This window comes from Xiphophorus couchianus, chromosome 24 (assembly GCF_001444195.1).
Source record: "Xiphophorus couchianus chromosome 24, X_couchianus-1.0, whole genome shotgun sequence".
NCBI lineage: Eukaryota > Metazoa > Chordata > Actinopteri > Cyprinodontiformes > Poeciliidae > Xiphophorus > Xiphophorus couchianus.
In genome coordinates, this window is record NC_040251.1 from 5,345,486 (window position 1) to 5,373,397 (window position 27,912).

General features: G+C 45.7%; 1 protein-coding gene and 1 long non-coding RNA gene across 11 annotated transcripts; one reads left to right on the top strand and one right to left on the bottom strand.

Moving 5' to 3' along the window:
- The first annotated feature begins 308 nt into the window (after nt 1–308).
- On the top strand, nt 309–27,912 carry slc6a8 (solute carrier family 6 member 8). 2 transcript variants are annotated; one of them, XM_028011036.1, is made up of 13 exons: nt 309–541; nt 9,274–9,405; nt 14,768–15,038; nt 15,105–15,237; nt 17,997–18,131; nt 18,586–18,689; nt 19,453–19,577; nt 20,200–20,312; nt 21,265–21,402; nt 21,495–21,597; nt 22,242–22,342; nt 22,411–22,581; nt 24,147–27,912. In XM_028011036.1, exons 2-13 carry the CDS (start codon nt 9,357–9,359, stop codon nt 24,279–24,281), a joined length of 1,578 nt encoding a protein of 525 aa, XP_027866837.1. In that variant the 5' UTR covers nt 309–541; nt 9,274–9,356; the 3' UTR covers nt 24,282–27,912. The 2 variants fall into 2 exon arrangements, with proteins under 2 accessions (XP_027866837.1, XP_027866836.1); XM_028011035.1 differs by having other exon boundaries at nt 312–1,554.
- Nucleotides 18,612–19,398, bottom strand: LOC114140809 (uncharacterized). 9 transcript variants are annotated; one of them, XR_003594696.1, is made up of 6 exons: nt 19,319–19,398; nt 19,165–19,264; nt 19,057–19,119; nt 18,867–19,011; nt 18,749–18,829; nt 18,612–18,712 (listed from the first exon to the last, which is right to left on the bottom strand). It is a non-coding gene; the product is annotated as an uncharacterized LOC114140809 (long non-coding RNA). The 9 variants fall into 9 exon arrangements; XR_003594698.1 differs by having other exon boundaries at nt 18,913–18,993; nt 19,030–19,119; XR_003594695.1 differs by having other exon boundaries at nt 18,867–18,993; nt 19,030–19,119.

Sequence of the window (27,912 nt, forward strand, 5' to 3'; positions counted from 1 at the left end):
AATTAATGAGCTGATAATAGTGAATCTTTTCATCTGTTTTCATGTTTATTTTTAATCATAATTCAAAGTAAAACATAATTTCTTTTATAAACATTAAAATATGATTCTGTTATCTGAGACCCAGAATATTAAATCTGGTTCTGGTTCTGGTGAACTTGATGTTCTGCTCTCAGATCTTCTACATGGAGAATCTCAGAACCGGTTCTGACCCAAACGGTCTTGATCTGGTTTAGCTGGAGTTCTGGTTCTGGTCCAGTAGAACCTCTCGGTTTGTCAGGAATCCATTCAAGCTGACCGGTGTCCAGGGATCCCAGTGACGTCAGAAGTGGGCGTGTTCTCGACGTGACGTCACGGCAGTCAGCCTCCTCCGCTTTAAAGCCGCCGCCGCCGCTCAGTCGGGCAGACCGATCGAGCCGCCGAACCTTGGACCAGGACCGCGCTCAGTGCCCGCTTCAGTGCCGCCTCTGCCCGGATGGAGCTGCGGGGTTCGCGCCCCGGTGTGCGCCGCTCCTGACCCGGCTCGGTTTGACCTAACGGAACCGTAAGTTCGGTTCGGCCGTCCTCCCCGTCCCGCAGCAGGCCGCCGTCTCCTCCGTGACTCGCAGGTCCCATGCGATTCTTCAGACTCACATTCAAGTGCTTCGTGGATTGTTTTTGAAGGTCGCGGTTCGGCTGTGGTTCGGTTCGTTTTTCTCTTCAGTTCAACATTTTTATTTTTATTTGACAGAAAAAAAATTCAAAATTATTTGTAAAACATTTCGATTTTATGACCAGTTTGAAATTTAACTAAATAAACTGAAGTCCTAAATTAAAAGAGAGGAGAGGGTCCGGAGCAGACCGAACCGGACCGGCTCTGGTTCTGACCCGGTGTCAGAGGGAAACTCGGTTCTAAAGCTAAAGAGCTACAGAGTTAAAGAAAGACAGCCGGACTGGTTCTGATTGGGTTTTACTGCTGGTTCTGATTGGGTCTGACTGGGTTCTGATTGGGTTTTACTGCTGGTTCTAATTGGGTCTGACTGGGTTCTGATTGGGTTTTACTGCTGGTTCTGATTGGGTCTGACTGGGTTCTGATTGGGTTTTACTGCTGGTTCTGATTGGGTCTAAGTGGTTCTGACCGGGTTCTGACTGATATTCTGTGACAGAATCTAAGTGCTTCAGGGCTGACAGTGACTGGACCTTAGAACCTGTACTGGTTCCTGACTAGTTCGTTAAGTTCTGACCGGGTTCTGTCTGAGATGGAGAAACCGGCCCGGCCCGCCTCGTCCTGCTCTGTGGTTCTGGTGGAGGAGACCAAGAGGAACCCGCTCCTCCTGTCCAGCGGCTTCGCTGCCGCCACCGGGTCCCTCGCCCCGCTGGCGGCGCCGACCTGCGGCGGCGTGGTTGGCGGTACCGGTCAGGATAAAAGAGGAGGCGGCGCCATCCGGACGGGTCCGGAGTACCAGGAGCGTGAGACTTGGACCCGGCAGATGGACTTCATCATGTCCTGCGTTGGATTCGCTGTCGGACTCGGAAACGTGTGGCGGTTCCCCTACCTGTGCTACAAGAACGGAGGAGGTGAGTCTCAGACCGCAGGGGGTGGGGCTAAAGCTGCAGGCCCCGCCCCCTCTGTATGTCACACATACCATGGTTCAAATACAGACCAGAACGTTTCCGATTGGACCGGGTCGGCCGTCCAGCTGCTGGTCCAACAGAACCTGCAGCATGAAAACAGAATCAGGTTCTGTTCCCAACCGAGACTCCGGGTGATGGGCGGGGCTTTATAAATGGGCGGGGCTTTATAAATGGGCGGGGCTTCGACGGTCTGATCATGTTAGGCGGCGCTGGGCGGTATCGATCTGACTGACAGCAGCAGGTCCAGGCTGTATTTACACACAAGTATGGCGTGTGTGTGTGTGTGTGTGTGTGTGTGTGTAATAATAGCCCTGATTGTCACTATGACCCTCTGATGAAGTTGCTTCCCAGCAGGTCATGTGACTTGGCCTCGGTCCTTCCTGTCTCCTTCAGACATTAATAATTAAATTAAATCATCATCAGATTAATCAATAATTCTCCAGAAGGAAATCACCTGAGAAACTTTAAATATTTAAATTTTTTAAAACCTAGAAAATTATTTACGTCCCCATTTGGTCTAAAATTCATTAAATTCACTTTTAAAGACAAAAACTTTTCTTAGTTGTCGACTTTGTTTTTCTATGACTTTTAATTTTTGTGCTTTTATGATGTAAAGCACATTAACTGCCTTGTTGATTGATTGATTGATTGATTGATTGATTGATTGATTGATTGATTGATTGAAATGTAAACTCTGCAACTATAATTAAAAACATAAAGTTTGGCTAAATTATGAAACAAGAAGGTCACCTGACTGGCTGGATCGGGCACATCAGTGGCCACCAGGGGGCAGCAGTTATCAGTCTAGTGATCTGATAGAATCACTAGACAATCAATCAATCAATCAATCAATCAAACCAGGAGAAATAGAAAAAATTCATATTGAGAACCTGAAATATGGTGATGAAACAAATCTGTTGATGATGATGATGATGATTAAGGCGAAACCTGGAAGTCTTGAGAGCCACTGATGTCAGACTGCATAGATCTATGTCCCTAAACATAGATCTGCACTATAGATAGATCTATGTTTCTATCTATAGATTATCTCTATGGAGATAAGAACTGTCTGGAGCGCCAGCGCCCCCTGCTGCTCCTCAGGCAGAATGCGGCTCCAAGGCGCCGGCCTTGTTTTTCAGACCTGAGGCTGCAGCATCCATCTTTTTACATAATGTGGACAGAACCGGGTCAGAACCGGTTCAGGTCAGGAGCTGCAGACTTCCTGCTGATCGGCGCCTTGGAGATTTATTTAGACCCTGGTGAGGAAGAGGAGGAGGAGGAGTCTTCATCACATCTCCTCCTGTGAAAAGGTCCTGTTCTCAGCACCGGCCTGTCAGAACCGGACAGCGAAAAGGTCCGGTTCTCACAGTGTCGTCAGACTTCCTGTAAAGGTCACATGACTGTCGCCTGATTGGCCGAAGCTGAAGGTGTTTATTAGCCGCATGGTTTGTCTCTGGTCCAAACTGAGACGTCCAGGTCAGAACCGATGGTTCCCTCATCGACCCACCATGGTCCTCCTCTTCTCCTTTTCCTCTTCCTCCTCTTCCTCCATCAGTTCAGTTTTTTGTCCCATATCATCCATCAGATATTTTGTCCTTTTTCTTTCTCTCTGTCTCCTCAGTTTGTCCTTTTTGTATTTGTCCTCTAATAAATCTGAGCCACTTTGATTTATTATGCTGCAGTGTGTGTGTGTGTGTGTGTGTGTGTGTGTGTGTGTGTGTGTGTGTGTGTGTGTGTGTGCTACAGTCACCCTGTGAAGGACACACACACAGTGACGTGTGTGAGGATCAGTGTGTTTGTAGCAAAGCTGCTATCTTTGTGAGGACCAGTCAGCTGAAGACCTGGAGACCAAACGAACAGTAGAGGTTGTCCACATGTCCACATGTCCTGGATGTGTGAAGCGCCACATGGAGACTGCTGCAGCCAAAGATGACCTCTGAACTGTCTCCAGTGGACAGGACCTGTGGACGTCTCCAGTGGAGACGGTGAAGGAGGGATGAGGGCGGAGGAGAGGTGAAGCCTGTCAACAGGATTAAAAGATTACAGGCCACTCCTGTTAATCTCTGCTCCACATGCTGACTTGCTCAGAAAACGAGCCGCTCGTTCTCCCGACCAAAGGTCCGTTACCATGGCGACCTGGTAACAGCGACAAGCGCCCGATACTTCTGCACAAAGGTTGTTTTTACCACCTTGAACTCGGTGTCGCTCTGTAAACCTCTGGACTAGAAACGATGTCCACGTGGAACTGCTTAGGATGCGACGCCGAGGCCAACAGGTCGACTCGGCGCCATCTTCTGGATGAAATGGAGTCAAATTTTGAATAACATCTGACAGAAGAAATGAGAAATTATAGAAATGTATTTGATACATCAATCGGAATATATGAAAATATTTGGGAGGAAATCGCTCAGTCCTCGGCAAAGGAGGACTGAGCCGCGTGGAATTATGGGAAATGAAGGAATCTGTCAAGTGAGATGTAGGAAATCGGACACGCGCCTGACATGTTATCTATCTGCCCGAGTCTCGTTGTCTGTACGCCAGACTAGCCAGACAGAAACCCTACAAACCTCCGGAGGTTTGGTTCCCTGCAGCCTTTGGTCCTTTTCTAACGGAAATCTGGAATGTTGGCGTTCCAGATGATCAAACACCTGGAAAACTCTGAAATGGTTTCTGGAAACCTGGAGTCATCAAACCCAATTAGACCGCAGACTGGGGCTTGATCCAGTTCTGATTATGATCTAGAAACAACAGATTGTTTGGTTCTGGTTGGGCTCTACATGGAGGTCCGGTAGGCTCACCGAGCGGGTTTGAAGTTGCCAGAGCAATAGCTCCAAGCCGACCAGAGAGAAAGAGTAAGAACAACTCCTGACTCCATGGAGATGAAGCAACAGAAACCTGTTGCTCGGTTCTAACAAGCCGGTCCAGAACAAGAACCTTTGGGATGAACCAGACGGTCCAGACAATCTGCAGAGAAACTTTCAGAATAAAACCTGCAGAGCAGAAACTTCCATGTCTCTGAAAGGGGAAGGTTACAGTTTAGAGATCTGTGAATGAACCACTGCGATCAGTGTACGGTGCAGCTGTACATGTGATCATGGATGTGTGGACTTTTATTTATAGCCTCTGATGTAAGGAGACGTCCTGACTGACCCTGAGTCAGTTGGCAGCAGAACGGAGCGAGGAGCTAACGGCAGCCTGATCTGACCCCATGTTCCTACTTTCACTAGTCATTTGACCCTATCCTATATATGTAGGTATTTAGTATGTAAATAACCTACATAAGTTTAAATAGGACATATCATGCTTGGTTTGTGTTGAATATGCATCAACAGGCACCAAAGCCGTATATTGACTGACTGAAGGTTTGAGGGGAATTTGTTTCAGTGGACCATGAAGAGTTAAATGTAACTGCAGACATCAAGACTGCTAAGAGACAATATCCATCCATCCATCCATTTTCTGTGCACCCTTGTCCCTAATGGGGTCGGGAGGGTTGCTGGTGCCTATCTCCAGCTACGGTCCGGGCGAGAGGCGGGGTCACCCTGGACAGGTCGCCAGTCTGTCGCAGGGCATAAGAGACAATATTTGATGCATTATTAGTTTTCCATCATTTTTTCATCAACTGTTGAAGGGAGATGTCAGGAAGACGTTCCACCGCACACCTCACTACCGTCTCACTGCCCATTACCGCCACCATCCTCACATGTCTACTAGTGTCAATTATACAGCGGCCAACATTTACACTCATCAGAACCAGAACCAGTCTGCTCTGATTATAACCAAAATAAAACACTGACTCGGGTTGGAAAACATTTTGCAGAAACAATTATTTCCACTCTATATGGTAATAAATCTGCACTCTAGTATGAAGGTCTTAGTAGATTCAGAAAATTAATTTTTAAAAGTGACTGGCAATGCTGCCAGAACCAGCTTCCTTAGGCGAGACTGAGCCACTAACAAGGACTGAACGCTCACAGCGATCAGACATTCATTATAAATATGTAAGAGGCCAGTTGTGGTTAGAAATGGGATTATTCTGTTCTGTTGGCCCAATGGGAATGACTCGCACTGGGCATCTAGTCAGGACTGTTGATTCACAGAGGAAGCTCACTGTGGAGCACAGCTTGGAGCCCCCAGGCCAGCAGGGGGCATCGCAGGAGGAATTGGTAGTTCTGTGAGAAGTAGAAGAAGTCTCTTCTGCTTCTGTAGGTTTCTGAATAACCCTAAACCTAAAAGAATTAAAATCATTTATTTAGGACCGGAGACCACTCCAAAAGTGGGAAGTGAACTATAGCACAACACAGGGCATTCTGGGTAAATCCAACCAAAGCTAACATGCTAGCCTAGCGCTAGCAGCAGAAATGGCTCCTGGTCTTTAGCCAAAGACTAAAGAGAAATCCTCCAACACTAAAATCCTCCATCTTGTTTCCATCTGGTGAAGAAGGAAGTTGCTCTCAGGGTCTTCAGAGGTTTTTGTGTTGTTTCCTTCAGTGGTTCTTGGTGCAGCGCCCCAACAGGCCAGGAGGGGAACAGGTTGGTTTGGGTCAGAACCACAGCAGCTGGAGGTGGAGCAGGTGATGGAGTTCTGGTTCCAGTAGAACTGGGTCTACCGGATCATCAGGAGGAAACAGCCTGCGTCTTCAGCTGTTCATGGGGGAAACATGTCTGAAACATTTAGGTGTCCATGTTGCTGAGGAGGTGGATGTCCAGGTTCGGTGAGGAACCAGAACCTCTGATGATGAAGATGGTGTTGGTGGTGATGAAGTTCAGCCTCAGGGGAGCAGCCAGGAATCTTGGGCCCCCTAACAAAAACTTAAATTGGGCCCCCCATGCAGCTGCTGTTGCAATTTCCTGAGTCTATCTGACCCATCAAAAGCGTCACAATTTTAAAGTCTTGTTTTCTTTGGTCCAATACTGATACTAGCACAATATTTACTGTTCATGAATTTCACATCCAACAGTCCACATACAGTTTTAGTTTTAGATTTTTAAATGTCTCTCTCCACCAGCAACAGTCAAAAGCAACATGCAAAATATACATAAAACAATCCAGACTTCTCAAAAAATGCTATGTAGTTGCATTTTATTCAAGCTGCAGTTTATAACTTTAATAAAAATGTTTTCTCCATATTTATTAAAACTGTCATCATGTCATGATGCCAGTTTGTTCTGAGACAGATAATCTGTGAAAACAATCAATCTCCTCCACCTGCTCCCTGAGCTGCTATTGCTAGCTAAAGTAAAGCAACGTTCCGACCAAAACAACCAATCAGAACCAGGAGGAGGGTCTTAGCGCTGTCAATCAACCTCATTCACTCGCTGCTAAATGTGCTAAAGGTGGAGAAACATTTATCGTTATTGCTAGCTACAGCACAGCACAGAGCAAGGGGAAGGAGGAGCAGCACCACATGAGATTGTCATTGACAGCGCTAAAACTCTCCTGACTCTGATTGGTTGTTTCTAGAGAGAACTGGGAGAAAGCAGAGGAAATAGATTTTTCACAGATTATCTCTCATGCCAAACTGTCACAACATAATGACAGTTTTAACAAATATGTAAAAAAATATTTTTATAAAAGTTAGTGCAGCTTTAATTTGACTAGGAGAGGAGAGAGGACGGGTCAGGAGGTCAGAGCTGCTGCTGACTGACTCACCTGTTGTTAAGAGGTAAAAGGTACAGAGACAAGTTCAATATATGAATATGTTGGTCATTTATTTCTTTAATTTATTAAATGTTAGTGAATTGGAGGCCAACAGCCTGTAGCTAAGCTAACTATGCTACATGGTTGATAATCTCTCAGTCTACCCAGGTCTCAGAGAAAAACTGGGTTATAAATTAACACTTTTACCTTTTTCTCTCTCTTATCTCTATTTTTTCAAAACCTAACTTTATAATTTTTCTTAGCAGCATCATAACAGCCACAGTCGTTCTTGTTTTCCACTGACTGCTGCTGAACATCGTCACCGTCAAGCAGGAACCAACCATTTCCTGCAGATCCAGGAGGTTCAGGGTGAATATGGATGTTTTTCTGGGAGCGCTAACATTTCATTTTTACTGCTAAAACAATTTTAGAAAACACAATATGATTCATTTTGTAATTGACAGGGCCCCAATTTTTTAAAATTTCTATGATCAAAAAAAGAAAATTGTGGAGGGCCCCCCTGTTGCTCAGGGGCCCTTAGGATTGTCCTAACTCTCCCCCTATATGGGCCCCGGGCCCCTGCTCAGCCTGTCAGTATTTAGCCCACTGACTGATCCAGATTAGACAGTTTAGCTCTCTAACTGCAGCTCTGCAGATTAGTGCGCTAACTGTAGCCGCGGTTCTGCTTCTGGTTTTGGATGGGACTCCAACACGTGGCGGTCATGTTAGGTGAAGCTTCACGAGAACCCTTAATGGATCCGTTTATTTTACCTGTACCGAGTTGACCTTTCACCCTCAGCAATAACCAGAAGTGATGACTTCCATCAGATTAGATTTATTGTTATTGTATAGCAAACTGTACAACAAAATCAGTAGGACAACAAACAGTCAAAACATTTCAGATTTCTGTGATCTGGGGAAACGTGGGCAGGACGATGACGACAATCTTAAAGGCTAGAATATCAGGAGCTGCTCTTCGTTCAGCCTGTTGATTATAGATCCAGTGTTTGTGACGAGGAGGTTCTGGAGGGGAAATCCATGAGTATGTCCACTCAGCGCCGTCTGCAGAACTCCCCTCCTCGTTTTTATTAACGTTGTTAATGTACAAAACACCGATGATTCTGTCTGAGTCCCACCATAAGCCATGGAGAACCTGGTGGTCCCGACATCACCTCCGGTCGGAACGACTCATTCCATCTCTATAAAACCGCTCGACGATTACGTTCAACTTGTCCAGTTTTTAAGAAAGTTGAAAGCTGTTGCATCCTTGTGCACCGCCATGGAAATCTACAAGTGAATAATTAATGGTCAACTATATAAAAGAAAATAATAAAAAAATAATTGAGTAATAAATTGAAATTAAGCCGTCAAAGTTCCAGCAAATTTTCAGAAAATTCACCCGTCCATATGCGCAAAGTTTTCCGGTCGCCAAGAGAGCTGAAAGCCGCTGCGTCCGTCTGTTTTATCAGAGAGAAGCTGATGAAACAGTCCCACTGTCTGGTTCTGGTTCTGGTCCGGTTCTAATAAGGTACGGCCAGGTGTAGCAATGAAGGAGGTCTGAGAGGTTCGGCGGGGCGGGTGGTGGACGGGGTTCTGTCAGTGCTAACTGTGGGACGAATTTGAGTACCGAGGGACAGAACCCTGGGGAACCCCCGAGGTGACAGTGAATGATTTCAACTGAACAAACTGAACACAGCCTGAATGGAACGGGTCGCCCCGCTCTGCCCGCCCTCATCCTTTCATCCACCTCGCTGGATCTCCTGCTGCTGTGGAAGCTGTGATCCTGGGTTGTTCTACCTTCAAAGGTTCTGCACAACTTCGTCAGAACCAGAACCGGGTGGAAAATGAGTCCAAGAGCAGATGGTCCGGACCAGATCCCTTCGGCCTCAAACGGACCACAACGTTTTCCAGATGAACCAAACCAGTTCACTCTGCATTTACTCATTCATTTTGAGTATTCAGCTCCTCAGTGTGGCTGGTGTTTCTGACTGTCCCTGAATGCATCGTGTGTTTTTCCCCAGGCGTCTTCCTGATCCCGTACCTGCTGATCGTTTTCGTGGGAGGAATCCCGATTTTCTTCCTGGAGATCGCTCTGGGTCAGTTCATGAAGGCCGGCAGCATCAACGTGTGGAACATCGCTCCGCTGTTCAAAGGTGGGTCCGCTTTAACAGAACCTTGGGTCCGCTTTAACAGAACCTTGGCTGATTTGCTGCTCAACGTGTTTAAACTTGTTCACTTGTCTTGGACTTCAGGCTGGTTGATGCGACGGACCGTCTGGTTCTCTGGTTCAGATCCGAATGCAGCATTTACATGCTGACGACGCGCAGCCTTATGTTTCTGAGTCAGTCCAGAACCAGTCCAGAACTGAATCTGTTGGCAGGAAACAATATTGCAGAATATTTGTGGTTGTGTTTTATTATTAACTCGGGTTTTAATATTATATTATATTATAATAAGCTATATTACAACCCAACCGTTATAATATTGTTTATTATAATATTATCATAATAAGCTATGATAATATTAGGTTCCTATCATAGCTAATAATGTGTTTTAGTAGCTATGATAATAAAACACATTAATCAGGTTAATTAAATCTTTGAACTGAATGATTTTCGTGCCTCTGAACATCCAGACTTTATTTCCTTTCTGTCAGAAACTGAGTTTTGAATTCAGTGAAATTAAAAATAGTTGATTCTACAGAACAACTTTTGAATCAACATTTAAATAGTTCAATTTAACACACAGTGAATTTGGTCCTTATGGGAATAAAGTTAATTGAACTGGTTTTGATACGCAGCCTGCTTTACTGAAATTATTCTGAAAAAGTTCATCAACTTCGAGGGAGAAAATTAAATTCCAAATACGGATTCATACTGATTGTTGATATATATATTCATGATTTCATCCATTTAATATTTACCTGCCCATGTTAGAAGAGTCCACAGATTAATAAATATAAACTATTCAGCTTGACTGTGCATAAACTGAACATAGAACATTTTCTTCTAAAATGTGACAAACCTGAGAGAATAATTCTTCTGGGTTTAAAAAATGAGTAGCAAAAACATAACAGAATAAAAACATAAACTTCTGATAGAGGAAAGTTTTTGTCCTTTTTCAACATTTAACTGGGATAAAACTCCTGGAGAACAAAGATCGTTTTTACAAGAATCTTCACATAATTAAACATGTAAAACACAATAACACAATATCAATAACGTTGTCACAATCTGTCCCAGATTAAGTCCAGCTGAAAATCTGAGGACATGTTGGTTTGATAACCTGGAAGAATCTGCTTGGTCGGCAGTTTGAAGGTTCATGAGTCGCTCAGACCTTTAGTCCTCACAACCATAAATCCTTTCCTGGCGCTGCTTCCTGTTATCAGCTTCACACGTTCTAACAGGAATGATGACAGTTTACTGCATCTGAGGGAGCTGACCGAGCAGCTCCTTGAACGGAGCGAGAACGCAGTGAAAATGGAGCGAGAACGCAGTGAAAATGGAGCGAGAACGCAGTGAAAATGGAGCGAGAACGCAGTGAAAATGGAGCGAGAACGCAGTGAAAATGGAGCGAGAACGCAGTGAAAATGGCGCGAGAACGCAGTGAAAATGCAGTGAGAACGCAGTGAAAATGGAGCGAGAACGCAGTGAAAATGGCGCGAGAACGCAGTGAAAATGGAGCGAGAACGCAGTGAAAATGGAGCGAGAACGCAGTGAAAATGGAGCGAGAACGCAGTGAAAATGTAGAGAGAACGCAGTGAAAATGGAGCGAGAACGCAGTGAAAATGGAGCGAGAACGCAGTGAAAATGTAGAGAGAACGCAGTGAAAATGTAGCGAGAACGCAGTGAAAATGGAGCGAGAACGCAGTGAAAATGGAGCGAGAACGCAGTGAAAATGGAGCGAGAACGCAGTGAAAATGGAGCGAGAACGCAGTGAAAATGGCGCGAGAACGCAGTGAAAATGCAGTGAGAACGCAGTGAAAATGGAGCGAGAACGCAGTGAAAATGGAGCGAGAACGCAGTGAAAATGGAGCGAGAACGCAGTGAAAATGTAGAGAGAACGCAGTGAAAATGGAGCGAGAACGCAGTGAAAATGGAGCGAGAACGCAGTGAAAATGTAGAGAGAACGCAGTGAAAATGTAGCGAGAACGCAGTGAAAATGGAGCGAGAACGCAGTGAAAATGGAGCGAGAACGCAGTGAAAATGGAGCGAGAACGCAGTGAAAATGTAGAGAGAACGCAGTGAAAATGGAGCGAGAACGCAGTGAAAATGGAGCGAGAACGCAGTGAAAATGTAGAGAGAACGCAGTGAAAATGTAGCGAGAACGCAGTGAAAATGGAGCGAGAACGCAGTGAAAATGGAGCGAGAACGCAGTGAAAATGGAGCGAGAACGCAGTGAAAATGGAGCGAGAACGCAGTGAAAATGGAGCGAGAACGCAGTGAAAATGGAGCGAGAACGCAGTGAAAATGCAGTGAGAACGCAGTGAAAATGGAGCGAGAACGCAGTGAAAATGTAGAGAGAACGCAGTGAAAATGGAGCGAGAACGCAGTGAAAATGGAGCGAGAACGCAGTGAAAATGTAGAGAGAACGCAGTGAAAATGTAGCGAGAACGCAGTGAAAATGGAGCGAGAACGCAGTGAAAATGTAGAGAGAACGCAGTGAAAATGGAGCGAGAACGCAGTGAAAATGCAGCGAGAACGCAGTGAAAATGGAGCGAGAACGCAGTGAAAATGTAGAGAGAACGCAGTGAAAATGGAGCGAGAACGCAGTGAAAATGGAGCGAGAACGCAGTGAAAATGTAGAGAGAACGCAGTGAAAATGTAGCGAGAACGCAGTGAAAATGGAGCGAGAACGCAGTGAAAATGGAGCGAGAACGCAGTGAAAATGTAGAGAAAACGCAGTGAAAATGTAGCGAGAACGCAGTGAAAATGGAGCGAGAACGCAGTGAAAATGTAGAGAGAACGCAGTGAAAATGGAGCGAGAACGCAGTGAAAATGGAGCGAGAACGCAGTGAAAATGGAGCGAGAACGCAGTGAAAATGGAGCGAGAACGCAGTGAAAATGGAGCGAGAACTCTGTGAAATGCAGTGAAAACAGTGGAAAATGCAGCGATAAAGTTGTGAAATGCAGTTTACAATGCACCGAAAACGCAGTGAAAATGGAGCGAGAACGCAGTGAAAATGGAGCGAGAACGCAGTGAAAATGGAGCGAGAACGCAGTGAAAATGGAGCGAGAACTCTGTGAAATGCAGTGAAAACAGTGGAAAATGCAGCGATAAAGTTGTGAAATGCAGTTTACAATGCACCGAAAACGCAGTGAAAATGGAGCGAGAACGCAGTGAAAATGCAGTGAGAACGCAGTGAAAATGGAGCGAGAACGCAGTGAAAATGGAGCGAGAACGCAGTGAAAATGGAGCGAGAACGCAGTGAAAATGGAGCGAGAACGCAGTGAAAATGGAGCGAGAACGCAGTGAAAATGTAGAGAAAACGCAGTGAAAATGTAGCGAGAACGCAGTGAAAATGGAGCGAGAACGCAGTGAAAATGGAGCGAGAACGCAGTGAAAATGGAGCGAGAACGCAGTGAAAATGTAGAGAGAACGCAGTGAAAATGGAGCGAGAACGCAGTGAAAATGCAGTGAGAACGCAGTGAAAATGGAGCGAGAACGCAGTGAAAATGGAGCGAGAACGCAGTGAAAATGGAGCGAGAACGCAGTGAAAATGGAGCGAGAACGCAGTGAAAATGCAGTGAGAACGCAGTGAAAATGGAGCGAGAACGCAGTGAAAATGTAGAGAGAACGCAGTGAAAATGGAGCGAGAACGCAGTGAAAATGTAGAGAGAACGCAGTGAAAATGTAGCGAGAACGCAGTGAAAATGGAGCGAGAACGCAGTGAAAATGGAGCGAGAACGCAGTGAAAATGGAGCGAGAACGCAGTGAAAATGGAGCGAGAACGCAGTGAAAATGTAGAGAGAACGCAGTGAAAATGGAGCGAGAACGCAGTGAAAATGTAGAGAGAACGCAGTGAAAATGGAGCGAGAACGCAGTGAAAATGGAGCGAGAACGCAGTGAAAATGGAGCGAGAACGCAGTGAAAATGGAGCGAGAACGCAGTGAAAATGGAGCGAGAACGCAGTGAAAATGCAGTGAGAACGCAGTGAAAATGGAGCGAGAACGCAGTGAAAATGTAGAGAGAACGCAGTGAAAATGGAGCGAGAACGCAGTGAAAATGGAGCGAGAACGCAGTGAAAATGGAGCGAGAACGCAGTGAAAATGTAGAGAGAACGCAGTGAAAATGTAGAGAGAACGCAGTGAAAATGCAGCGAGAACGCAGTGAAAATGGAGCGAGAACGCAGTGAAAATGGAGCGAGAACGCAGTGAAAATGGAGCGAGAACTCTGTGAAATGCAGTGAAAACAGTGGAAAATGCAGCGATAAAGTTGTGAAATGCAGTTTACAATGCACCGAAAACGCAGTGAAAATGGAGCGAGAAAGCAACAGTGGAGAGGAAAACTCCTGGCTGTGGGTGTCCAAGTCTGTCCATGTGGTGGACGGGGGGACGGGTCCTGGTGTCCTCCGCCTGTCGCCCTGTAACTGCTGCACCCCCTAAAGATGGCCGCTGGGTGGGTAGAATGACTTTTGTTAGATTACATAAAAATGACCTAAAATAGAAAACGTGTTCATACACTACATAAAATAATGCATTTTTAATTCAAACTAAAATATATATATTTAATATAAACATTTTTACTTTTTTTTTCTTGAAAAGATCCAAAGCCTGACATTTTAATGTAAGTCTAAGTTAGGTGAACTCATGTCTTTGTTTCCTTGAAAATAACAATTGAAATAAATAAAGACAAAAAGTTAAACACTAACAAAAGTCTAAAAATAATTGGAAAAAAATGTCAATAGTTTTTGGTAGATTCAAATTTTGATTTTGAGATTTTTTAAAAGAAAACTGACAAGTTTTCAATGGAAATAATTTGTAATTTTTCCTTCTTTTGTCCAGAAGGAAAAAACATAAAATAAAATAAAAGAAGTAAATCTGGGAGAGGAGAATTTATTTCTTACTAAACAACTGAAGAAATATGAAAATCCACTGAAGCTTCCAGGAAGTGACATAAATGTTCATAACCCTAAGAGGAGCTGCGTAATAACCGCTGCCTGTTTATTACTGTAACCATGACAACAAGGTCTTTACAAGTGTGCAAAGTTAATATGTGAAGTTTGGTTTCCTTTGATGAGGTCAAACATTAAGCTGGTCTCCAATAAAAAGTTTATAATATTCCCAGCAGAACCAGTTGTGGATTTTAGGCTCCATTGTTTGTTCAATCATAAGGAGAATATTCTGGAAAAGTTTCCAGATTCCAGGTCTCACCTGAACGCCAACCACCTGATACAGATTCATGTTTGAAGACGTGGAGCCTGTCAGTGCAGCAACGTGGTTCTTAATGAGCCGCATGTTTGGAAAGTTTTCCGTGTGAAACTCCAGGTTTTGATCACGTCTGCGTTCTGTGCAGGTCTGGGCTACGCCTCCATGGTCATCGTGTTTTTCTGCAACACTTATTACATCATGGTTCTGGCCTGGGGCTTCTACTACCTGATCAGGTCCTTTAGCTCCGCCCTCCCCTGGTCCACCTGTGACAACGAATGGAACACGCCCAACTGCTTGGAGACCTTCCACCACCTGCACTGCGCCAACGCCAGCCTGGCCAACGCCACTGTGGGCGGAGCCAACCTGACCTGCGCCGACCTGGCCGACGCCCGCTCGCCCATCATCGAGTTCTGGGAGTGAGTACCGGTTCCGGGCCGGGTCGGGTCGGGGTCGTCTTTCTGACCTGGTCTGTGCCCGCGCAGGAACAAAGTGCTGAACATCTCGTCCGGACTGGACCAACCGGGTCGGATCAACTGGGAGCTGATGCTGTGTCTGATGGCCGTCTGGGTTCTGGTTTACTTCTGCGTCTGGAAAGGAGTCAAGTCCACCGGCAAGGTACCATTCAGACCGCTGGGACCAGTGTGTTATGGACCAGTGTGTTACAGTGGAACCAGTGTGTTATGGACCAGTGGGACCAGTGTGTTATGGACCAGTGGGGCCAGTGTGTTACAGTGGGACCAGTGTGGGACCAGTGTGTTATGGACCCAGTGCGACCAGTGTGTTATGGACCAGTGGGGCCAGTGTGCTACAGTGGGACCAGTGTGGGGCCAGTGTGTTACAGTGGGACCAGTGTGGGACCAGTGTGTTACAGTGGGGCCAGTGTGTTACAGTGGGACCAGTGTGTGGTCAGGTGCGGCTGCCTGCAGGTGTTTCTGATGTGATAAATATAAAACATTTAAATATTGAATGTGCTGCAGTTGAAAGACGTCGGCCAGCAGAGACCTGCTCCGATTATCATCTTTAGTTTTATATAATTTAATATTCATTTTCAGGAAGTTTTCAGTTTTTCTCTCCTGCTGGATTTTTGTCCAACATGTAAAACAGAAACATGTGAGTCGGAGTCAGAGGGGAAAATGCCGCACCGCCCCTTTAAGTCCTCAGCTGACACCTCTGATTCACCCTGGATGTGTCACTGGGCTGCAGTCACATGACCAATTCAGAGTTGCTATGACGACCTTGGGGGGAGGCATTGAGGCCCTGTGAGGTGGCGGGACACGATTGGCCGGCCGAGAGGAGGGCGGGCAGCTCGTCTGCAGCGGGACGTGACCGAGAGGCCGCATGTTGAGCTGCGATGCTGCGATGCTGCGCCTGCAGCCATCAGACGCTGGGAAAATACCAAATGCAGAAACATCCAGACGCTGAGGGAGATGAACGCTGCCGGGTTCAGAACCGGCACCTGAAGAACCTCCAGAAAGTTCTGGTCCAGAAGCAGGAAGTGTTAGAAAGCAGGAGGTCAGATGGCAGGGCTCCACCTTCCCCGCTTGGCTCTCCAGAAACATCGAGATCCGCTCTGAGAGGTTAGGTTCTGGTTTTCAGAGGAACTCATCACTTTTTCTGGTCTGTCTTCATCTGATGATGTTTTGTCAGAGCCGCTTTACGCTCAGCGGGTCGGGGTCGGGGTTAGGGTTAGGGTTAGGCTACACAAACAGCTGCTGCTATTGTTCATCAGCAGGAGGCTGAAAGAAGAGACAGAGAGAATCCTCCAATCCCAGTTCCCACTCCTCTCATGTCTCAAATATTCAACATTCACAACTTTTCCTCAAAATGTAAACATATTAACCCAAAAATGAAATAAAATAAATAATTCAACCAAATGAAAAGTAAAATGAAATCAGTGAAACAAGGGAGTGTATCACAGCTCTATGGACTCCCTGCTAAAACCAGTAAGAAAGACGAGGCTACTGGTCTGGGTGGGTCTGAACCGTCCTGGTTACAGCGGCTGGCAGACTGGTGAAGGACACTGATGTTGAAGAGGAGCCAGCATCGACTGGACGCCATCGAGCTTTGCGCCTAGAATGAGCGAGACCTCGAATCTGGTCCGACGAGCAACGGCACCAAAATGCCCTTCAGACTGGGTCGGTGTGGCACGGGGCAGGAGATTGCTTCTCTCAGTGAAGCGGGGGAAGGAGGCCTAGTGCGCATTGGAACCAGCATCCAGAGGTCCAACCTTTCAGCAGCACGTTTGGCCATGAGGAAACTTCAACAACTCCAAAGATATTTGACGTCATCCTCAGCTTAATATGTGTAACCGGGTTCTGCTTCACTCCACTGCACCAGGCCGGCCCCAGTAACCCCTTGACTCTGCGTTGTGTAGATTTTTAATGAAGACGAGAAGTTTCTGGTTTATCAAGTTTATTTCCTGAATGGGAACATATGGGGAGTTCAGATCAGTGCAACGGCTCCGCTTCATTCAGCACACTACAACAGAGCGTTAAGTTAGCCTTTAGCTTAGCACATGAAGTGTTTGATAATTTTAACTAAACTAAAAGTACAAAAATTGGTGCTAGGCACACATCTAGTAATTAATAAATTTCACACTATTTGTCCAAGTTAATGAAAATTATGTTGCTAACACGTTTCTACTGTGTGCTGAAAAACGCAACTCACCTCTCGTGCAGCTTTCACAGACTGGCACTGAGTGCAGGAGCCAGCAACATTTAACCAGCCACACAGAGAGGGGGCGCTATTTCCCCATTGCACTGATCCATATAAAGCAAGTGGGATTCTACAACTTAAACCTAAACACTGTTACATTTGCACATTTTAACCAACTTGGACAATTCTGAACTTGTAGAGCAAAAAATCAAATCAAATAAATGACGCAAAGCCTCGGCGCCAGTTCAGACTCGTCAACATTGCTTCATATGTCAGGAAAACAATCTGCTCTGAAGGAGCAACTCAGTGATTGAGCAACAAGTGATGATTCAGTTCTAACCGTCTTCTAGCTTCCGGCAAAGTTGGTTCTGCTTCTGTTTGTTACTGTGGAGAATCAGTGAAGGACCAGATTGGTGCTTTAGTTTCTGAAGGACGATGGTTGGTTGGATGTTTGGTTGGATGTTTGTTCTGAATCCTAAAGTTGAATCCTTCCTAATAATAACACTGTAAAATGTTATTGTTGTATGAACAAATTTAACAAAAAGGTTTTATGAAAAGTTTTTATAATAACGTTTGTAACATCTGATGGAATATTTCTGGAAAGTTCTCAGGCGTTTTCTGTGATCGGTTGAGCAGCAGAACCGATCCAAACAGACCGTTCTAGTTGCATGTTCCTGCAGGACCAAACCCTAACTCGGGTTCTGCCGGTTCCGTTTCAGATCGTTTACTTCACGGCCACCTTTCCCTACGTGGTTCTCATCATCCTGCTGGTGCGAGGCGTCACGCTGCCGGGAGCGTACGACGGCATCATGTACTACATCAAACCGGACTGGTCCAAACTGGGGGAGGCTCAGGTAGGTCCAGCCTGCGGGCGGCTTTGCCCTGAGCACTGCCTGTCAGGAACAACACATCTGCTTTCCGTTAACCTAAACTCATATTTTCTTCTTCAGTCGTTAAAGTTTTGGATTTAGGAAAAGCAGATTTTTATGGAAATGAACGACTTGTGCTGCCAACTCACCGAACTGTTTGCTATGAAATGTCCTGCTGGACGTTTCTGCCTGTTAAAGGGGAGTTCTTCCTCTCCTCTGTCGCCACATGCAGGCTCGGTTGACGGATTGCTGTAAAGTTAACCACACAACACAAGCGCCCCCTGCTGGTCCAGGGAACGAATGACTCGATGTTCTGCTGGGTTTAATCAGAAACGTTTCAATACTAAAGTTGGACTCCAATGATTTTTTTGTGCCTTGAAACGATTATTGTTGTGAATCGGATTCTGAAATAAAAGACCTTTGACCTTTGACCCCACAGGTGTGGATAGACGCCGGAACGCAGATCTTCTTCTCCTACGCCATCGGACTGGGAGCGCTGACCGCACTGGGAAGCTACAACCGCTTCAACAACGACTGCTACAAGTACCAGAACCGCAGTACTGGACCTGAGAACCGGACAGGACCTGAGAACCGGACAGGACCTCAGAACCGGACAGAACCTTAGAACCGAACAGAACCTTAGAAAAGACAGAACCGGACAGAACCTTAGAACCGAACAGAACCTAAGAACAGACAGAACCGGACAGAACCGAACAGAACCTTAGAACCGAACAGAACCTTAGAACCGAACAGAACCGTACAAAACCTTAGAACCGGACAGAACCTTAGAACAGACAGAACCGGACAGAACCTCAGAACCGAACAGAACCTTAGAACTGGACAGAACCTCAGAACCGAACAGAACCTTAGCACCGGACAGAACCTTAGAACAGACAGAACCGGACAGAACCTTAGAACCGAACTGAACCTTAGAACAGACAGAACCGGACAGAACCTCAGAACCGAACAGAACCTTAGAACTGGACAGAACCTTAGAACAGACAGAACCGGACAGAACCTCAGAACCGAACAGAACCTTAGAACTGGACAGAACCTTAGAACCGAACAGAACCTTAGAACCGGACAGAACTGGACAGAACCTTAGAACCGAACAGAACCTTAGAACTGGACAGAACCTTAGAACCAGACAGAACTTTAGAACCGAACAGAACCTCCGAGCCGGACAAGACCACAGAACTGGACAGAACCTTAATGGAGTACCGGGGTTCGGTTCAGCTGGTGTCGATGGAACCGAACCGCGGCGTTGCTCCAGAGGTTCTGATCTTCTTCTTCTGCTGCTCTGCAGGGACGCCTTCGTCCTGGCGGTCATCAACAGCGGCACCAGCTTCTTTTCTGGCTTCGTGGTTTTTTCCATCCTGGGCTTCATGGCGGCTGAGCAGGGAGTCGACGTCTCCCAGGTGACTGAATCAGGTAAAACCCGCCCAGAGCTCCGAGTTTAGCGCCAACATTTACTCTGCAAGCGCAACCAGCGGGGGCTACTTCCTGGTAGCAGGAGGCTATCCTTCCTGAACTAGCTACTGGTCTGATTAATGATGGGCCGATATCGCTCACTAAGCAACCGGTGAAATGAAAAATACTAGCTAGCGTTAGCTTTGGAGAGGCTGGATTAGCCTTTATCACTGGATAGGCTAACATTAGCTCTGGATAAGCTGGTAATACCATTCAGTAGGCTAACGACTAGCGTTCCTCGGCTGGTCACCCATAGCTTGTACTTTCTTCTTGAACAGAAACTGTATCTAGTAAAATGGTTTACATGGCGTATCTGTAAGACGTTAAATGGTTTGACGTTTTTTGACAGTTTACTGTAATCCAACGTGAGGCCGTCAGCTAACTTCAGCACCATCTGAAGCTGATGTTAGCTTCAGATTAGCTCCAATTTAAAAACTTTGATGCTCAGCCTCTTCAAACATGAACTTGATTATATTGAAAGCAGAATATTTGAAACCTAGATAGGTTTAATAGCTTTAAAAGTTTTAAATATTGTGCTTTTATTCTACGGCGTGTGGATGAGTCCGTCCTGTCGGTGTTTCAGGTCCGGGTTTAGCCTTCATCGCGTATCCAAAGGCGGTCAGTCTGATGCCGGTGGCTCCACTCTGGGCGGCGCTCTTCTTCTTCATGTTGCTGCTGCTTGGACTCGACAGTCAGGTGACCAAGAACACCTACAAACTCGTCTCTGAATTTATTCTGCTGTGTTTAGTCATTTCACCATGACGTAAATTTAGTTGTAATCCAGTTTTATTCCATCAATCTGGCAGGAAATGAAGATAAAACGACCTCTGGCAGATCAGGGTTATGGTTTAATCTTGTCCATTTTTACTGCATTGACCTGAACTGACTGAGGGACTGAACTGGACTGGATTGGATTGGACAGGACTGGACTGGACTGGACTGGACTGGTCTGGACTGCACAGGACAGGACTGGACTGCACAGGATTGGACTGGACTGGATTGGACAGGACTGGACTGGACTGGACTGGACTGGATTGGACAGGACTGGACTGGACTGGACTGGACTGGATTGGACAGGACTGGACTGGACTGGACTGGACTGGACGCCTCGACCTCATAACTACAGAAAACAAAACAATAAACCACAATAAACCAATAATGTGGTTCGTCACCTGCTGACCATAATTATTGCAAATAATAATTTAATTTGGGATAATTATTATTTGTGAAAAGAGACTAACTGTTTTTAATCAGTCAGACTGTTCTTTTCAGTAAGTATTTTCAGAATAACTCTTTTTTTTTTTTTTTTTTTTACATTTTATTTAAGATAAAGTTTATTTTGTACTAAACACACAGAAATATCCCAAAATATGTAAAAACCTGATAATAAAAAATGTCAATTTAAAGATTTTCCAAGGTTTTTGATGAGTGATTTCTGTCTCCAGTCCTGAAACTGCAGAAAAAAATATTTCATAATTGTTACAGAAACTAAAGAAGGAATCCGTGGCGGCCAGGAATCAGCCTGTCGTTTCTCAGCCTTCCTGTTCTGATGCAGTTGGATCATCGTGATGAAGATGAAGGCGATGCCTGTGATGCCTTCAGGGAGGCTCAGACCTTCCTGCTTTAACATTGTTTTGTGTTCCTACAGTTTGTCGGGGTGGAGGGATTCGTCACGGGGATTCTGGACCTGTTTCCTGGGAAATATTACCACCGTTACAAACATGAGATCGCCGTGGCGATCTGCTGTTTACTGTGCTTCATCATTGACCTCTCCATGGTGACGCAGGTCAGCAGAGAAACTTTCACCTGCTCAGTTTTAGCTGCAGAAGTCCAAACGCTGGGGAAGGAGATTGTTACCATTTGGACATGTTTCTGCAGGGAGGGATGTACGTCTTCCAGTTGTTTGACTATTACTCAGCCAGCGGCATGACGCTGCTGTGGCAGTCCTTCTGGGAATGTATTGTAGTTGCCTGGGTCTACGGTATGTAACACACACACACACACACGCTGTGGTGTTACATTGCAGGGTGCAGCTGAGTGATCCTTAAATAGGACATGAGATCAGATTTTAGCTACAAGTAAAGGTCAAAGTTCAGAGCCTTCACTTTAAATTTGGAGATTTTGGGGCTTTTTGTCTTTCTGTCAAAAAAATCATCTAATAATTCTTATTTTTTCTGTAAATTAACGTTTGATAAATCAGACTGCTACTGAATGTGCTATTTGCATGTGACCTGAAGCAGTGGCTTGGGGTCAGAGGTCAGGCGGGGCTCAGGTGGTGCCATGTTTTGACAGTCTTGGTGACTGTGGGCTCGGTTCTGGCTCAGGGCTCGGTTCTGGCTGATTACAAACGTTTAGCGTTTTGGAGTTGATGGACCGCCATCCTGACAGAACCACCGAGTTCTGGAGCTGAGCTCCTTAAAGACCCGAAAACATTGGTGCTGAGGAGGTTCTGACCCATCCACTCAGTGACATGGTGGCTGCAGAAACGCAGGTCAGCCCGTCATTATAGTGAGAGCAGTTGTAATACTCTGTGATGGCGCTAGAGGGCGCCTGTAGCTAGCCCAGGCTGAATCAGGGGTGTGAACCGGGTGTGTGGTTGTGTCCCAGCTGATGGTGTCTCTGCAGGTGCGGACCGGTTCATGGACGACGTGGCCCGTATGATCGGCTACCGGCCGTTCCCCTGGATGAAGTGGTGCTGGTCGTTCATCACGCCATGCGTCTGCATGGTGAGACCCACAGCTTCCTGTCCGTCACCAACTACGGCCCCAGTAACACGACTCCTCTGCCACATCAGGGCATTTTCCTGTTCCACCTGGTGAACTACAAGCCGCTGACATACAACACGGTGTACGTGTACCCGTGGTGGGGCGAGGTGATCGGCTGGTGCCTGGCTCTGTCCTCCATGCTCTGCATCCCCGTCAGCCTCCTCTACAAGCTGTTCAGAGCCAAAGGAACCTTCAGAGAGGTCAGTCAGGATAGAGAAGAACCAAGACAGCACAACAACTGTTCTGCTACAGAAGATAGTGGTTTATTAAATGTACATGAAATAAAAATGTTCATTTGTTGCAGCAAAACCTGTAACCCATCATTTTCAGTGCCAGCAGGGGGTGATAGTGTGCAAGTACGTCTTGAAGGTCAGCAAGAAGAAGAGTATTTAAGTAAACTGCGTAAAAACTGATCCAGCTGGGATTGTAAACTTCACGGCTCCTTTATTGCCTTTACTGTCGTTAAAATATGTAAACCAACTGCGGCCGTTTAATAAATCGATAAACGATTAAGAAATGAGTCTAAATGCTCTGGCCAGAGTCATTTGTGAGCAGTGTGATTTGAGCTCTTTGAGGGTTAAATATTATTTTAAGTGTGATATGACTGTAATGAAGAGGTGGCAGAAACATTAAGAACCGTGTTAAACACTACCAGAGCACCTAGAATCATTTCTTAATCATTTACTGATTTATTAAATGGCTGCAGTTGGTTTACATATTTTAACGACGGCACAAGGCAGGCAGTGTGACGGTCAAACAGTTTTAAGAGTCAAATACAAACTAATACATTAGATTTTCTCCATCAATGTGATGGCAACAAAGGAGCCGTGAAGTTTCCAATCCCAGCTGAATCAGTATTTATTCAACTTAAGTAAATATTCTTCTTCTTGATGGTCTTAAGACCTACCTGCTCTCTATCGCCCCCTGTGGTCACTGAAAATGGTGGGTGACAGGTTTTGAAGTAACATCTTCAGTGTCTATAAATAGAAACCCTAAAGTTAAAGCGTGAACTGCTGGTTCTGGGTGTGCTTACCCAATCCACTAAATTTTGAGTCGTCATGGCAACAACAGAAACAGGAACTGAAGATGATGAGAAATCTTTCTAGACCTGAACGACTTCCCGACCACAGATCCATCTGGAGAGATCTTTTTCCAGCCGTCAACAATCTAATTGATCACCTGAACAATACGACATCACAGCAGAGTGGGAATGGGGGACTGACGGGACGGGGGAATGACGGGAACGGGGGAATGACGGGAATGGGGGACTGACGGGACGGGGGAATGACGGGGGAATGACGGGGGACTGACGGGACGGGGGAATGACAGGGACTGACGGGACGGGGGAATGACGGGAACGGGGGACTGACGGGACGGAGGACTGACGGGACAGGGGACTGATGGGACGGGGGACTGACAAGGGACTGACGGGAATGGGGGAATGACAGGAACGGGGGACTGACAAGGGAATGAGGGGAACAGGGGACTGAAGGGACGGGCGACGAATTCCTCTGTCCGGTTCAAGCTGATGTAGGTTCTGGTTTGGGTTCCTAGTGAATGTCGTCAACGTTTCTCCGTTGTTTCCATCGATCTTCTCACTAGTCGTGTCGAAGTGCAGATCCAGACGTCAACCTCGACTCCCAGTCAGTAGGAAGGTCTGGCGTTCTGGAACGGACGGGTTGGGTTCATTGTCACTGTGAATGCTGATTGGCTGAGAAGCCAGAGGTGCAGCCATGTTTGTGATCATGACTTCCCTGTGTTGCAGCGTTGGGCCCACCTGACCAGTCCTGTGTGGGGCCCCCACCACCTGGAGTACATGGCCTCCGACATCGGACCCCTGAGCTCGCTGACGCCCGGTTCTGATGACAACAAGGTCATCATCTTCGAGAGCGTCATGTAGACCGGACCCGCCCGACCCTCCCAAGACAAGATGGCCGACCTCCACCCTCACCTCCCACCGCTTTCTGCGCCGGGCATCATGAATGAGCTGGACTCTGATTGGTCCCCACGGCAACCAAAGCTTTTCCCAGGTTCCCCTGGGACTTCTGGTTCTGTTGGGTTCCGGTTCTCCCGATGTAGGATGAAAGGTGGATCGTGACGATTCCAAACAACTCGTCTTCCCGTGAGGGCCACAGGGTCGGTTTAGTCTTGGGTCGGACAGTCGGTCAGCACAAACCTGAACCGGACAAACAGCCATGATGGACTCGCTGTCAGCCAGAACCTTCAGCCGACAGAGTTTGGATCGTTGCTGTTTGTCAGGACAGACAGAGTTCTAGACAGAAGCACCGACTGGTTCCCTTCGCGTCCCCTTCAGGTTCTGAGATCAGATTTAGTCTGTTCTCTTCTGAGTGCCAAAAGGTTCTGATGTCAGAACCAGGCTGCTGCCAGCGACCCGGTTGCTTTGCCTCATCAACGCTGTGGTCCAGTTGGTTCTGCCCATCTCTGTTGGGTTTCGTCCCGCTTCCTCTCTTTCTCGTCTTGTTAGCAGAAGAATAAAATGCTTGGCTGGTTCTGTCCATAAACCCATTAGAACTGGTAACCGGGTCGGAAGGAGAGTCATTTTGATCCGAATGTTGTCCGGAAACCTGAAGAGAGCCGGCGGACTGACAGCGTTGTCGAGCGTTGCCTTATGTTGTTGTCTCACCGTTAGAGTTCAAACGGTTGACCTGTGACCTCCTGTTTGCTGTCGGTGGGCGTGTCTAAGACTCTATCTCCTAGCAACCAGTTAGCATCCCGCCATTGCCGGGAAACAAGCATCCAAATGTGGGAAAACCAGATCCGTTTGCACATTGTTGTGAAATAATGAAAAAGTCAGTTTTTGTTTTTGTAAAATAAACAGAAGTTTATTTTTTGGAGGCTTTTATTTTGGTGAAGAAATCTCTATATTGAATCTTTGAGCTATATTTGATGCAGTATCACTGGGATGATGATGATGATGATTTCTGGCTGATTGTTCACGTTCGGTCGGCGAACACAATCCACCGCTTCAGTCCTACCTCACTTCTCTTTCAGACTTTCAAAATAAAACACCTGAGTATTTTTAGCCAATGTTGGCGCCCCGTGGGAGTCGGAAGAATCAGAACCCGCTGCTGGTTCCGATTCTTCAGCGGGTCGTAAATCCCAAACAGGAAACAGGAAACCCATACGGTGCTGTGGCGGCTAACGTGAACAAGCAGCAAAGGCCGGTGCTTTTATTGTGGCGGGTTTGCTGCGATGCAGTGAATTGTGAAAGGGAAACCTGTCCTTTATTTTAACGTTCAAAGTGCTAAAGTGTTTCCATGGTGATCTTCTGTCCCATCATTTCCCCTGCTGGACGTTCGACTCCGTTTTCACTTTGACCAGGAAATGAATCTTCTTCCTGCTGCTAACCTGAAACCTGAACGTCAGCAGAAAAAACATTCAGCGTCAAACTCAGCAGATTTCTGATTTAGGCTCAAAACTTTAATGAATTAAAATGTTAATTTATCAAAACATTATAAAAGCTGATCAACTACAAGGAAATGTTTGGCCCCAGTCATTTTTCTCACTTCATCGGGATTTGATGATTATTGAAATCTGAGATCAATTTGATCAAATCAATTTCATATTCTGTCTTTTTCAGGTCAAAATGTTCTTCCAAGCAAAATTGTGCAGAAAATAATAAAAAGGTGAATTTTTGTGGCCAGCCACAGATGGAGCAAACAAAAACCTGATTAGAAATTTAGGATCAAAATCTGAGTTTGAACTTTCTTTGCTCTCATATAAAAGCAAATCATCTGCATAGAAACGTAGAAAACTGAACTTAGAACGGACAATTCAATGTTGCTTCAACCTCCAGAGAATACAGATATATATCATCCAGATTAAACCTGGAGAAGTTAACAGAAAAAATAACAAACACTGAAGAAAAATGAACAATGCTCAAGTTATTAGTTTCAGATTTTTAATTTTTTTTTCTAAATATGAGATTTTGGCTCAACGTACATGACATTAAAACCCAGATGAGAAGATCCTTCTTTCCGTGAACTGGACTAATCTGCAGCTTTAATGGATCATTTCATGTAAAACGTTGAAGGTTAAAAGCTGAATATGTTTAATTTCTCCCATCTGTGTGGGTCTGGACTATAACCTGGAGGAAAAGCATCTTCAATCTGCAGCCATGTTGGATTTTGTTTTTAATCTGCCAAAAACCTGCTGACCGAATCTGAACCCGGAGCCGGAGCCGGAGCCGGAGCCTTCACATTTACACTCCACAAATTAAACTGCATCCCTCTAAATGTCATATTTGGTTTTTATGGATCGGTGTCAAAATTTAAACAGCCAGTCTGAAGAACCAGTCGGTCCCAAACCAAGGAACCGGATCGAATCAGAGCTGAAACTCCGATCCAGGACGGGAATTGGAAAAAAGCAGCCAGAGCTGAGCAGAAAACCGATTTATTATCTGGTGTCGAAGATTAAGTTCTGACGACCCGAATGAGACAAAAAGGAATTTGGTCCAAATTGGCTTTAAATCGAAGGGAACCAAATGGCTCCGGTTGGTCCGCTCCAGTTGATCCGGTCCGGGTTTCATCTCAGATTCTGTCAGTAAACTTCAGTTTGCCAAATTGAGGAGAGCGTCGGGTTTCCAGAACCTTCCCTGCTGATCTCTGAGCAGATCAAATTTCTAGTTTGATTTTCTGCCAGAATGTTTTTTAAATGTGACAGAAGAAAAACTAGTGAAGGTTGAAAACATGATAGAAAGAGAGGATGTTTGATTTCTTTAACGCAGCGGGAAAAAGCCCAAACGTACGGCAGAATAATCCAAGCTGGCCTCACACAGCAGGGGGCGCTCTCCTCCTGATGCTAAACAATCATGTTTGGGCTCGAAACACAACATAGGAAAAGGTCCATTTTTTTGCATTAAAAAATTTGAAAATTATTCATTTTAAAACTCTGACAAAGAAGAGAAGAAGAAGCTGGACGATAAATTATTATGGTTCCTGTTTGTGTTATGGCTGCTTTGCTGCCACCAAGTGGCCAGAATTAGTCACATTGTGACAAATAGAAAATGTTTTTTTTGCTTTAAAGCATGAAAACATTCTCAATTATAATGAAAGGAGAGAAACAAGTCCTCATTGCATTGGACTTGAAAACCTAACTTAAAGAAATGTTGCAATTTTTCTGATGGGACACAGAACCAGAACACTGCGGTCCAACATGCTTTCTGTGAACAGAAGAAACTTCATCTAACATGTCATTGTTATGCCTTCATGTTTCACCAAACCAATGTTCATCAGAAGCAAAGATCGGAGATTTGGAGCTGAAAATGTTTGACTCCTGTTTGTGTTTTCCAGCCCAAACGTAGCTTCCTGTTGTGTCGCCGTGACGATCCGTGCTTCGTCTGCGGACTGGTAGTTCAACTTTTAGCTGTGAATGTAGTGAAACCTGGACTCTCTGTTAACGAGTCACCAGCCAAACATTAAGGTAGAAAACATTAACTCTGAGCCCTCATGATGCCATCTGTGTTGTACCAAGTGTCAAAACCGAAGCAATAAATCCAACATGAAGACAAA